Source organism: Tachypleus tridentatus, chromosome 1 (genome assembly GCF_004210375.1).
Source record: "Tachypleus tridentatus isolate NWPU-2018 chromosome 1, ASM421037v1, whole genome shotgun sequence".
In the NCBI taxonomy this organism is placed as follows: domain Eukaryota; kingdom Metazoa; phylum Arthropoda; class Merostomata; order Xiphosura; family Limulidae; genus Tachypleus; species Tachypleus tridentatus.
The window spans coordinates 112,331,476-112,346,002 of record NC_134825.1 but is presented as its reverse complement, the minus strand read 5'-3'; the positions used below and the strand labels follow the sequence as shown (position 1 = coordinate 112,346,002).

Genomic DNA, 14,527 nt, shown 5'->3' with positions numbered 1-14,527 from the left:
TTATCTTCAGGCTAGTAAATCCGGCTCGGTGATGTTTGCTGATCTAAACGCGCACGAAAGTTTGGCAAGCCACAAACCGCATATGTCACACTTGTATTCAACTGCTAGAGGCGGACCGTTCCCTATATGGCGAATCAGTAGTCAATGGTTTAAAGCCGCTGGTGTATTGTTGTTCACGTGTTGAACAATGGATTTCAACATTACTCTAACAGAGCACCCACCGACCACCCCAAGAAAAGTCAAAGAATTTACATTTGATCAGCAGGCTGATCTCCGGGATACAAGTTTGAAGTTCCGAAACAAAACAAAAATCCACTTATACTCACTTCTGTGAGAGAAATCCCCCTGTTCTCAAACAAGGATCTACTATAAAGAGAGTCCAAAGGTACCAGGCGGTTCCTACTCGGTGAATGTATACTGTACTCCACTTCCATTGTGTTGTTCATTTGCAAGCACTTTTGGTCCTTTTCGTCCATGGTGCCTAACTCGGAAGAAAGAGATTGTATTTTTCAGAAATATTTATTAACTATACAAGTTAAGTATACAATCTCAGTCATCAATTATATAATAGCATACCATTGAACTCTTGTATTTTCGACTGATAAAAGTATTAGATAACTCCCATGGAGTGCCAATGAAGGATTAACCTACAACACTTGATGATATCTTGTTCAATTACTTCTGTGAGGTACATTATTAGGAACCTTGTATCCAAAGTTCTGAACCCAAAGGTCACTTGGGCTATAGATAGTTCAGAAAAGTACTTAAAGTAAGCACTCTGTGATGGCATCTAGGCCAAAGTTCCAGGTATGGGGATTTTGACTTGCTGGACCAGAGTTCCAGGCATGACCTTTATCAGGCAAGTGTTAAGAAAACTAAAAGGTAATTAATGTAATATTTACGTTAGATTAAGCACAATCTGCAAAACTTGAAATAACCAACTGTGTTTCTTTTAGCTAATAAAGAATGCATTTATACTTTCCCAGTTGTCAAAATTTCAAACTTTTAAACTAGGTGAAATTTGAAATATGGTCCCTAATTTTAGTTTCACGCTCGGAATGTTCATTTTAGAAGAAAGAAATGTATTTAGTAATTTTCAGTTTCCGCACAAACACTTGGAACGAATGGTAAGTCTTAGCTTTTAAAATATCTTTTAATAATTTATGGCGTCACATCTGAAGAAACAAAACTGAAAACTAGCCTATTGTCAACTGGCACTTATCTTAAAATACATGAAACTCAGAGCAAGCCTTTGTTTGTTTTTTGAATTTCACGCAAAGCTACTCGAGGGCTATCTGCGCGAGTCGTCCCTAATTTAGTAGTGTAAGACTAGAGGGAAGGCAGCTAGTCATCACCACCAACTCTTGTGCTACTCTTTTACCAAAGAATAGTGAGATTGACCGTCACATTATAAGGCGCCCACGGCTGAAAGGGCGAGCATGTTTGGTGCGACCGGGATTCGAACCCGCGACCCTCGGATTACGAGTCGAACGTCTTAACCCACCTGGCCATGCCGGGCCGCAAGCCTTTGTTTCAATACTGTGTGTGCCTATAACGTAAATAACCGTAGTAACTCGAAGCTTCAAATTCCAAACTTTCTGAAAAGTTGAGTGAATTTCTAGTGTTACGCTTTTCACACACACGCAAACAAAAAAACAAACAAACCGCTTAACACTTTGAAATCGAGAATTTTTGGTTCAGAACTTATTTTCTCTAAATTTATTTCACTAATTAGCATTTACTGGTATGATACTTTCAGTAGCAAGTAATTTGAACCTTACCCGTGAATGTGGAACTAGATATATTTTTAGCTGGAATTATATCGGGCCCCCTATCGTCAAGTTCTGACGAATCGTCCACGTCCATCTTGAGAGGAGTCTCGAATCTACAAACGAGCGTTTTAGTAAATTCGTATAATTAATATCGAAGAATTATAACAAGTTATCACCAAATGGAACATAGATTTTTCTAATACCTCGATACTGTTTAGACAGGTATATTTATAAACTAGATACTGTTTAGACAGGTATATTTATAAACTAGATACTGTTTAGACAGGTATATTTATAAACTCGATACTGTTTAGACAGGTATATTTATAAACTAGATACTGTTTCGACAGGTATATTTATAAACTAGATACTGTTTCGACAGGTATATTTATAAACTAGATACTGTTTCGACAGGTATATTTATAAACTAGATACTGTTTAGACAGATATATTTATAAACTAGATACTGTTTAGACAGGTATATTTATAAAATCATATTTTACTGCACTTAATAAATATTTTCTGCTTTACAAATACCTTTCATACACACGCACTAAAAATATATAAATTGAAGTTTATATTAAACTAGTTTGTTTGTTTTGAATTGACCTTCACATTATAACGCCTCCACGGCTGAAAGGGTGAGCATGGTTGGCGCGACGGCGATGCGAACCCACGACCCTCGGATTACGAGTCGCACGCCTTAACGCGCTTGGCCTTATATTAAGCTGTTCATAGATCATTTTTACATTAATATAATTTGAAAATAACTTCTGTCAAGTGGAGATTTGTAATTTTATTATATTAATTTGGAAATAAAGTTATAGGATTCTACTCTCGCATTTTAACGAAACAATAACTAAAAGCTATTATAAATTTGCCCCTGAAAAAGAAGATTCAATTTTCGAAACACTCGAGTTATCGGGTTTCTATTCCATTTTTATCAAGACTTCTTAGACCTACGTGTTTTTACAAGATCATGAATAAAAGCTATGTTATTTACTGTAATTATTCCTTCAAGAGATAAGAGATGGGGCCACTTGTTCAATTATTGTCAGCTCCTAAACGCATATTGTACGTCTACAATACGTATCTCGTGTTCCTTTAAGTGACCAAACCCTTACACATGGAACTAAAGGTTATCACCACAATAGGAATGACTAAACTTACACCATAAATGGTTGAGAATAAACCCTGAACAAGGTAAAATTATAAGGAAAGTTTTCCAGCTAATACGACATAACAATTAGAGTCTAGCAACAATAATACATGGTCAGTATAGGTTTCCAGCTAATAATACGTAACATTTTTATTGGTAGTAAGATTAAAGTAAGCCTAGTTTACTGTTAATCCGCCAGGGGGAGACAGTTATAACATATTTGTCTGTATAACGCACAGAGCTACACCAACCGTTCCTTTACGTTGTGCACATTAGAGGACCGAACCTCAAATTTTAATATTACAAGCATTCACTTTTATCACTGACTTTCAAGGGGCAGTATTTTTATATAAGGGCACGAAATGTTTTTAAATATTTGTTTAAAAACTGAATATCGTCGTATTGAGTTTAACAAAGACGAAACGAATAAAGTCGTAACTTGACAACAATAGCCAGCAGCCCTTTCTTAAGCCTCGTTAATCGAGTATTACACCAACAGCTACGAATGTTTGGAAGTTCAGTCACACGAGATGACATCACGAGCATCGATTGCTATCTCGCGCTTTCCATCATCATTGTCGATTTCCAAATGAACACTGGCTAAAAGTAATAACGTTATCGGAACGATAATTTCCATGAAATCTGGACTGATACGATGGAGCCATTACTTGGTACTGGGAAAGCACGCATCTGGTTGGTCTATATCGGGATATAACGTGTCAGATCCTGTCACGAAATTCATTACAGCATATGAGCACCAAGAAACAGTAATAATACTTTAAGGTGGCATTTAGGGATTCCAAGGGTGTTTCAACCTAGAGCGCGAGAACCCAGTATTTGGATCCTTATGATCCGAGAACATCCAAATTAGATAAACCAGTTACCTATTAAAACAATGATAATGCTGAGTTTTCACAGCTGGTCCTGTTAGTTCGACAAACATCACGAGAAACTTCCACTCCTGAAAAACAACACGTGGATGTCCTCTAGTGTTTCTGTTCTTAGGATATCAAAACCAATCGATAGATAAAAGTATATCGATTTAATATTTTCCAACGTTATTACGACAAAAGAGAGAGAACGAAACAGTGCAATCATTAATTGTTACACACACTCACAGCGGAACTCGGAGTTTGATATAAAAATTATGTTTACATCATCGGCACGAACGTTGTTTACTGTTCAACATATGTACCTATGTTTAGTTTGTGTGTTTTTTAAAACTCTTATGTTGTTGATTAGTGTCGGTGAGTTTTTTATTTTTATTTTCTTACGTATATTAAAAAACGTGCGGAGCTAATGATAAATCAAAACTTACATTTCCAAACTGACAGGTAAATATTGTCATTTATAAGTGTATATTTTGTGCTAAATTAAAATCAGAGTAGATTTCTTTGCTGTTGGGAAGTTAAACCTACTCGCTTTCTGTTTGAATAATTTTTAAGAGATTCTCGTATGCTATGATAGAGACTTACTACGTACAAAAAACACTTCAAATCAAATAGAGAGGAACAAATTACCTCTTAAAATATTTTATCAATCCGCACAAAAAACTAAAACTCACTTTTGTAGTCCTGAATTACTCCTTCTTTCTTCTCCTGGGGGTAAAACAAAAACACGTCACCACTTGTGTTAAAACATGTTCAAAATTATTTCAACAACTCACGCGTGTACAATGAGAACAGTAAAACAAACATGCTAAAACGTGAAATAAAAGTAAAACCGGAAAACACGAACGTCTGTTAGAAGTGATACTGCTAAGATAAAACTAATTGAGGAGCTAATTGAAACTAATAGTAGGGTCCGTCTGTGTTGTTAATTCAAACTGATAGTGTGATCCGTCTGTGTTGTTAATCCAAACTAATCGTAGGATCCGTCTGTGTTGTTAATCCAAACTAATCGTAGGATGCGTCTATGTTGTTAATCCAAGCTGATAGTGGGATCCGTTTACATTTTATTTTGATTAGATATAATTTGAGAAACACTAAAACAAGTGAGAGTAACAATCTTCAAGTTAATTACGGCGAATCAACACAGAAAACTGAAATGGATCAGGACTAGATTTGCTAGTTGGATCAGGAACAGATCTGCTACTTGGATCAGGACCAGATCTGTTACTTGGACAGGACAAGATCTGCTACTTGGACAGGACCAAATCTGCTACTTGGACAGGACCAGATCTGCGACTTGGATCAGGACCAGATCTGCTACCTTCTACTTAGATCGAGACAAGATCTGCTACTTGGATCAGGACTAGATCTGCTACTTGGATCGGGACCAGATCTGCTAATTGGATCAAGACCAGATCTACTAGTTGGATTAGAACTAGATGTGCTACTTGGAACAGGACTAGAAACATAACTATGTTTCTTTTTCTTGCATTCGTTTTTGTAAGCACATAGCACAGTGGACCATCTACTAAAGAAGCACAGTGGACCATCTATTAAAGAAGCACAGTGGACCATCTACTATAGAAACACAGTGGTTCATCTTCAGTATGTTTACAGTAGGGAATGAGCCTTAAATTCTAACAAGTCCCTGGAAATGTCGTTAACTCGGAAACAACGGAGTTGTCTCTGCACCATTCACTACTGGGGAGTAAACACAGTCTAACGATTAGCACTTTTCTGTTTTATTATAACATTTAGTAAAGAATTGACCAGAAACACAAGTGACATCCCAGGTTTTTAGGTACAACACAGACGGAAACCAACCAGTAACATTTCTGTTTAATAACTTCCATACTGATATATACATTTATTTTATTTGTTTGTAACTACAATGTTATTACGAGCCCAATGAGAACAAAGTTTTTGCCTCGCGAGCATTCTGGTGCATAATTAATTAGAAATTTTTGTTGGTTCGTCTGAGACGAAGATAGATATGGAAGCCGTATCTGTAGTTAGGGTTAAAAACGTTATGTTATTTTATTCCTTGAAGCAGAACAGTTTAAAATTACCATTAGATAAGCTAGAAAACCATATTTGCTTTACTTTGTAAGAGGGTTTACTTTCCTTGTGGTAGACATAACATAGACATCCTATTGTTCAGCTGTAGGCTTAACACCGGTCTTTCACATAAAGTATAATTGGCTAATGTGAATTAATCAAACGTATAACTCAGAAGGAAACGTGCGTATGTGAGAAATAGTTAAAAGCAGAAGATCTTACGTTATTAAAAAAAACACAAAAGTGGGCTATCGTGTGAACTCTAACTTTGTTAAGCATTCATATCTATAGAATTTAGTGTACTGGTTCAGCCTAATCTCACCCTTTTCCCGCCTTTTCCACTTTGAGCGAATGAAAACGGCCAATACAAGCGTGATGATGACAAGAGCGACCACGACAGCAATCAGGATGGCTAGAAATGGACGAATGATGATGATTCCCTCGCCATCTCCTGCAAAAAATACAAAGAAAACTTCATCATAATCGAATTCTCCGGCTGTTTAGCTCGTGATGACTGCTCGAGAGAAAACAAAATCACCCGATTTCGCGAACAGTTAAACTGTAGTAGATAAGCGTGCATTATTTAAGTTAAGGTGTGGTAATAATACTGGTCTTAATAGCAGTTAACAAACCCGAGTTTTACTGACGACAATAACAGTTCGGGATGCTTTCTATACAACCAATTGTGTCGAGAGCTATGGAGTTAAATAATGGATGTGTTCGGGTTGATCTTTATGGAAAAACGTTACAACAGTACGTCTTAAGACAAGCAGGACTAGAAACTCCGTAGTAGGGCTTGTAAGAAACTACACTAATAGAAACTCTGCAGTTGTTTGTCTACAAGCGTGGCAGTGAAAGTACCATTTAAGTGAGTGACTACATCTTGTTTAATAAATAAACTGAAGCTGGATACAAAACAATAAACAAGTTGCCGAAGTTAAAAACAAGGTTTCACTGAATATGCTCTGTTTGTACACGGGTTGTGTAATGAATTACAAACTGTATATTTACTACAAATGTTACAAGTTCCATGGAATTATTTTTATATTTTATTATAATGCAGTCTGTCCAGTTTGTGAATCTTCTGTAAAACTTTACACCCTTGTGGTTCCAGAATTTTTTACAAGAAAGTCGTACCACCCCACGGGATCAAATGTGTAATGTTTAGGAATATATTGAATTATTTGTTCGTTTGATTAAATATGACATCGATGCAGGTGAGAACAACATTGACCAAATGATAACTTAACACAAAAAAATATGACCCAAACCTTTTCTTGTTAATTTTTCTGCAGGTCTTAACGTAGAAGTTAACATAACCACTGGTGAACTTCGACCTTTCGGATTTGTAGCATATATGACCAGCCTTAGCGCAGTTCCTGACGGAAGTTCATCTACGATAAACAGAGGGGTCTGGGAAGAGATGTTGGCTTGGAGAGTGTCGCCCTCTGTTGAGTAAACTTCCAGTATAAACTGTTGCAACATCCCTCCATTATATCCTTCAAGGCATTGCAGGGATACTAATTCTTCTGTTTTATTGAGTACGGAGCAATTACGGAGAGGGTCAGGATGACCTGAATGAATAGATGTGTACGACTTTTGGAGTCAATTATGTGACATTTTCTGTCCGTCGTTAACAACTTCTTATCAAAGCAAGCTTATTACTACATACCTCAGACCTAAAAATCAACCGATTATATATTGTAACTAATGTAAAAGACCATAATAATTTGCAGTATCAAAGCCATGAAATAAAAACACAGTGGTTAGGACGTATTGATTCGTCAACCGTTATCGATATTTTCGGCCATAATCCCAACAATAACTTACGTCTTCAATTGATATGAAATATAACAAACTTAATAAATCATTTTTTTAGTGGTATTCTTTCCTATGCTACAAAACGTTTCGTGTTTTGCTTTCAATTATTCTTATAATACACAATAGATACTTTACGGCCTGCAAATTTATTATTATGCTACACACGCATTACGCAAGTCCACGAACTGCTCGGAGGCTGTAAAGTCATCATATTGTCACCAAATGTCGCAAGAACTCCCCTGTGCTTACATTTAAAACTTGTATAACTAGCAACACGAAGTCCATTCTGATGGTTTTTACTTCATTTTTCTAGTACGTCTTCGTCTTTGTTCAACTGCTATAGTTCTTGTTTAAATAGTAAAGTCTGTGAACAGAGGGGTATGTGGCGATGCACGTAGCACATGACTTTGTTTATTTTCTGTTATTTAAATTGGTTTACTTCGAGGGAGTGAATTTATACATTAATTTTTTCTCATTTCGACAACAGTTCCTTAATTGCCAGTTACGTACTGTTAAGATTGAGCGGTGAACTGACATTAAGGACATCTTTAAGGTCCAGAAAAAACTGTTTACTAATCGACTGATTTGATTATCCTGTCTTCAGGGTAAAAAGCGAATATAATCTGTCGAGTGCTCAAAAGAATTTTGTCGTAAAGGTAGTGTAAGAGGAAACATACGATAAATAGGATTTTTTTTCTGTTCCTTAGGACCTTTTTACTTGTTAAAGAAAAAAAAGCTAATGAAACTTAATACCAATTTTCTATTAAGAAAACGAGAATTCATGGTTTAAATCCTACTATCAAAGCCAATGCTCTTCTCACTTTGAGACCATATTCCACAATTAATTACTTGACTACCTGCTCTTGGCTACTGATAGTGACTCGATGGTTCTTGTTATTGGCTACCTGGTTACTCATAGCAACTGTGTGGTTATTTATTGCTACCTGGTTCCTTGTAATAACTTGTTTGTTTTTTTTCTTCACTTGTTAGTGGTTACCTGATTATTGAGAGTAACTACTTAAATGGTCATCTGTTGGTTTTATTCGCTAGAGAAACTTTCTAAAAATAAAAAAGTAGGATATGCCTGTTGGGTATGGTTTGTACATGCGCCACAAGAAGTAGTGCGTGCTTTTTCTGTCTTTCAAAATAACGGTTTTAGAGTATGAATAAAACAACGTTTGTTTGTTTTATAATGAAATGTAACAACGTAACAAGAGTTACCTGCGAACTGATTACCACATTGTATCTCAGAACGGCTGATGTGGGTATTAACACTTTTGTTGATAAGGAGAGAACAACGTTTTGACCTTCCTAGGTCATCTTCAGATTGAGAAATAGAGAGTGTTTGAATATGACCTTTGACGGACGCATATCCTAGGGACGAGAGTATAAACGTGCACGGGATCGTAGGAAGCGCTGCAGGTGGATGTTAGGTTATTAATTAGTATAGGTATAAAGATGTTCCTTTATATTGGTTTAATTTTGGTTTTAGTTTCTGTATAAGTAGGGCTTCTTTGATTTTGCGTTTGTTTATGTTTGTTTCTTTATTTAGTATTTGAGTGTTTTCTATGGTTATGTTGTGTTTATTTGATTTTCAGTGTTCGAAAACGTGTGAAGGTGACTTTTTATGTTCTTTGAATCTGGTTTCCATTTTTCTACTTGTTTCTCCAATATAAAAGTTGTGGCAGTTATCACATTGTATTTTATAAATCATGTTGGTGTGGTATGTGTCAGTGTAGTTTTTACATAGTATGGACTTTAGTTTTGTACCTGGTTTTTGAATAAATTTCGTGTTTACTGGAATGTTGTGTTTTGTTTATGTTTTTTTTCCAAATGTTGGTTATTTTATCACTTATATCAGGAACATATGGTGTTCAGCAGTATAAGGTTTTATAGTTTGTTGTATCTTGGGGTTTATTCTTGTTTGTTTGTTGTGTGTGTGTAATCTTTTTTTTCTACGGTTTTCGGTGAAATTTGTTGATGTTGATGAAGTATTGTTTTATTTTGTTGATTTCATTGTTAATGTTACCAGGTGAACAACATAGTTTTGTGGTTGTGTTTATTTGGCTTCTTAGTATATTGAGATTTTGTTTTGTTTCATGTGCCGAGCAACTAAAACTAAAATTAAACCAATATAAAGTAACATCTTAAAACCTATACTAATTAATAACTTAACATCCAACTACAGCGCCCCTACAATCCCGTACACGTTTATACTCTCGTCCATAGAATATGAGTCCGTCAACGGTCACATTCAAACACTCTCTCTTTCTTTACCTGAAGATGACCTAGGAAGGTCAAAACGTTGTTCTTTGCTTATCAGTAAAAGTGTTAATACCCATACCAGCCGTTCTGAAGTACATTTTTATTTTAAGCGGGTTTCTCGTCATCAAGAATGACCACCACAGTGGAGTGAGCCTGGGCAGTTATCAGCGTTGAGCTCTAACTCTTGGAGTGACCGAAAAGTGGGATCTGACGAAGCTGCTGAAAAGACCGTCTTGACGGCAATGGGACATAAACCAGGAATCTTCAGACTCGCATTTCATGCACGCTAATAACAGGATCATGCCCGACACTGTAACATTTACCTGCTGGAACCACTGTGAAAACACAGGGATTACTTTGGATTCCGATGACGTTTGTTCCCCAACACAGCAACTTCCCATAGTCTTCATCTGACTCGGGAGTATAAGTGGCCACGCTACGCGTGCCAATAGCAGTGAAGGCCACTTTGTCGGATCTCTTGTAGGAACTGTTGAAACGCCAGTGAACTGTGACTTCAGCCGGATCGGCATCCAACTCGCATGACACGTCAACAGCCTCGTGTTTGGCTACGCCATAAACAGATTTTTGGCCAGGTTTACAAAAGGGAGCATCTGGAAAAATCGATAGAAAGAACAGAAGATATCCATTAAGAAAATAACGTTATGTTGTTCTTAACGCATCTCACTCCAAGTTAATAACTTCTAGAACCAGATGTCCAAATTTGTAATCTTTTATTTTATGAATTTATGTACTATTTACGAAATTATACCGATATAAGAAATCATTATATCCTGAGCCATGCTCTTTAGGACTTGAATAATTTAATTAAAGTGTGACCTACATTTAACCTTGAGAAATATCTCGTTACTGATTCCTATGCCTTGACTGTTACTTCCAGAGCACGTGAACTTTCCCCTGAATCCTTTCTTAACTTTCTGTAGCACCAGCGATTGGTTGCTAATAATGACGCCTGCTGACGTATTGGTAGAAAGGTCTTTTTCCTCGAACTGCCAGCTCAGCTCGTGAATCCAAGGATTAGCTCGAACACTGCACTCAAAATAGACGTCCTTACCTTCTTGAATGTTCGATACTTTGAGGTTTGTGCCGAGTTTCAGACTCACTTGAGGGGGATCTAGAAAAGGACGTGCTCATTTAACTTATGATTGAGGTTCAAGAAAATCTCTGACGGGGTTTCTTTCTTACCCCGTAAAAACAATATTGAAACAGACTGATTTTAATTATAAAGAAATTATAATTATTTAATAAATCAAACAAAAAATCTTATTGATTTATAATTTTTATTAATATTAAAATATTTTTATTAAATTTATATTAATATCTGGAGAAGTATTATGTAATATTTATAAGTAATATTTCTTATTGAGAATCGGAAAATATCTCAATCAAGGGCTAAAAACTTATTAATTGCCAGTAAACGTTTCTTTTAAATTGCACATTTAATTACAATTTCTGAATTAGTGGAATTAGGTTATGGTTTTCTTTACTGGTCAAATAAATATAGTCATAAAACATACTCTATTTCTCACTGTAAAGTTACAAACTTTGAACTATAATCACGTTCGTTTACATTGTATATCCAATCTCCATCCGTCCTCAACAGCACTCCCTGAAAACAGCGGATTTTCAGCACGACAAGACAAAAACTTCCCATTATCGTCGATAGATGGCGTAAATTGCAAAGTGCTCCTGGTGTCGCTGTTGTGCAGTATTTTTTCTCGGGTGTTCAACATTTGTAGGCTTCCTTTCCACCAAGTTATCCTGCTAGCAGGTCGCGATCCTTTACCTATACATGTTAACCCTGTTTCTTTATTAGCGGAAAGGGGTTTCTTCGAAGGTGTGATGACCACGTTCACTGGTTTCACTGGTCATTAAGAAACAAACAAAAACGTAAAAGGTTTACTGCTGATCAAAGAAATCCTGAACTAGATCACAGGTGTATAAAATAACGCTGAAATGGTTTATTGGTGAGTGACAAAATTAGTGGTTAAATGTACTTCTGGGTATTAAAACAGTGGATAAATTGTTTTATAGTGGTTAAGGAGGTAAATCGGCTGTAAAAGCAGGGGTTAAAGTGGGTTTGGTTTGAATTGCGCGCAAAACTACACGGGGGATATCTGTGGTAGCCGCCCTTCATTTAGCAGTGTAAGACTAAAGATAAGGCAGCTAGTCATCACCACCCACCGCCAAATCTTGGGCTACTCTTTTACCAACCAATAGTGGGATTGCCCGTAAAATTATAACGCCCCCACGGCTGAAAGGACGAGCATGTTTGGTGCGATGGGGATTCGAACCTGCGACCCTCACATTTCGAGTAGAGTGCCTTAACCACCTGGTCATGCCGGGCCAGGTTAAAGTGGGTCAATTGACCGTTAAACCAATGGTTAAAGTGGATCAACTGGCGGTGAAAGAAATGAATAACCACATTTCACAAGTATTCGTGAATTTTGCCAATTCAAAATTTTATTAATTTTTTAAATATCTTTGTTTATTTAAATTTGTTGTTTACCAATAATCTCACATTGTGGTAAAATTACGTTAGATTTTAATGTAACAAATTTAAAGAAAGGACATCAAGTATGGCATCTGTGTATGAAAACAAACACAAGAAACCAAACAAAGTTTAACCAGCTAGAGAGAAACTCTCAGATTCTAATGTCACAGTCGTGACAATTAGATTCCTGATCTATATAGTTGGCGTTTAGATTTCTCCCTAGTATAAACCTGCAGTCTATATTTCTCCCTAGTATGGTCCTGTAGTTTAAAAAGACGTATCTTGACAACATAAGACCTCTACATTAATGTCTACAATTATGTACTTTTCTGTTATTAAATAATGTATTCTTACGGTTCATGTCGACTGTTATGGCACTCGATGCCGGTACTGTGATGTTGTTGTTAGACGCTTGACAGGTTAACACAGCTAGAAGGTCATGCCGATGTAATCTCTCGACCTTTAACTGGTTCTGAACAATATCACCAAGTTCAAACGTGTAATTGCCATCCAACAATGAATAATCTCGCCACCAGGTGACACTTGGTCGAGGTTTTCCTGGAAAATGATAATAAGTTTTTAAAAAAAACAGAATCTGTTAAGGTTTAGTTTAAAAAAAACAACATAAAAATTACTTACTACTGGAGTACCCGCTCCATGCACGGATTAATAGAACGTAATCTTAGGGCGTAAAGATGTCCCTTTATGTGAAAAAATTGTGAAAAAAAGAGAAAAATCCATACAAATTGCGAAACATAAAATGTGAAACCGTTAACTTGCGCGTGCCTTTGAATAGACCCGATAGACTTTCATGTGAAATTTGGTGAAACTCTGGTAACAGGGGACGAAGTAGTGGTAAAAAAAAACAACATAGAACTGATATTTTGTGTTCCCTTCATATAGACCGAATTAACCTATACATAAAAGTTGACGCACTTTCATCCAAACCGTGCGAAGTAGTTACATGAACATACAATAGGCAGTATTGTTTATTATATATATGAGTCAGTATGTGTGTGTGTGTTTATAACGATAATTCGTCAGCAGGTAGCGTCAAGACTTGTAGGGTTCAATTCTCCGCGGTGAACACAGAACATTGTTATTTTGATATATACATATCACATATACATGTGTGTGCATGTGTGTGTGTGTGTGCATGTGTGTTCGTCATAAGTTGAGTTGGATAGCAAGAAGCGTGAAGATTTTGAACGATAAATTTCATGGTTCGATTGTTTGTTTGTTTTTGAATTTTGCACAAAGCTACTCGAGGGTTATCTGTGCTAGCCGTCCCTAATTTAGCAATGTAAGACGAGAGGGAAGGCAGCTAGTCATCACCACCCACCGCCAACTCTTGTGCTACTCTTTTACTAACGAAGAGTGGGATTGACCGTCACATTATAACGCTTCCACAGCTAAAAGGGCGAGCATGTTTGGCGCGACGGGGGTGCGAACCCGCGACCCTCAGATTACGAGTCGCACGTTTTAACACGCTTGGCCATTCCGGGCCGTTCATGTTCGATTCTCTGTAGTGGGCACATTGGATGATAATCCATCGCGTATCTTTGCTCTTTAAAAAAGAAGAAATAAACTACAATCCATAAAAAAGTGATACAGAGCCTACGAACAGATAAACTTAATCTATTTCGTGTTACAAAGTTAATAAACTCTAAGTTACTGAACACCATCATTTTTCGCGCCAACTCTGTATAGATAGTTTGAAGAACGTTATCAACCGAGGAACATTAGCAACGCAAATTGTTTTCAACGGTTCTTTAACTGGCGAAGGGAGCGGGTTATTGTCCAGCTTAATGGCGTGTGATTAGTACTGTGTTTGATAATGAGACCGTAACACGGATGATCGCTATAATAAAAAAAAAAAAAATCGATTAGCCCGCCCTCTATCCAAGATGATGTCGTTAAATACTTTTTTTTTCTAGCTTTCAAAGTAGATAAGCAAATAATACAAGTAGTTCCGACGTACAGAAGGAAATTTGCTATGGCGGTCTCTTTTAGGGGAACACTTTTAAAATAGACGAGAAAAAATAAAAAC

General features: G+C 36.6%; 1 protein-coding gene across 3 annotated transcripts in view; it reads right to left on the bottom strand.

Annotated features, from left to right (window-relative positions):
- The window catches only part of LOC143258542 (neural cell adhesion molecule 2-like), a 278,171-nt gene that overhangs the window by 3,235 nt on the left and 260,409 nt on the right, over window positions 1–14,527 (bottom strand). For all 3 annotated transcript variants that reach the window (XM_076517686.1, XM_076517682.1, XM_076517675.1), the window contains exons 4-12: window positions 12,832–13,035; window positions 11,554–11,847; window positions 10,807–11,097; window positions 10,289–10,576; window positions 7,151–7,453; window positions 6,202–6,330; window positions 4,496–4,529; window positions 1,782–1,885; window positions 327–481 (exon numbers count right to left, since the gene is read on the bottom strand). In XM_076517686.1, coding sequence (XP_076373801.1) covers window positions 327–481; window positions 1,782–1,885; window positions 4,496–4,529; window positions 6,202–6,330; window positions 7,151–7,453; window positions 10,289–10,576; window positions 10,807–11,097; window positions 11,554–11,847; window positions 12,832–13,035 — 1,802 coding nt within the window. The remainder of the gene's footprint in view (window positions 1–326; window positions 482–1,781; window positions 1,886–4,495; window positions 4,530–6,201; window positions 6,331–7,150; window positions 7,454–10,288; window positions 10,577–10,806; window positions 11,098–11,553; window positions 11,848–12,831; window positions 13,036–14,527) is intronic.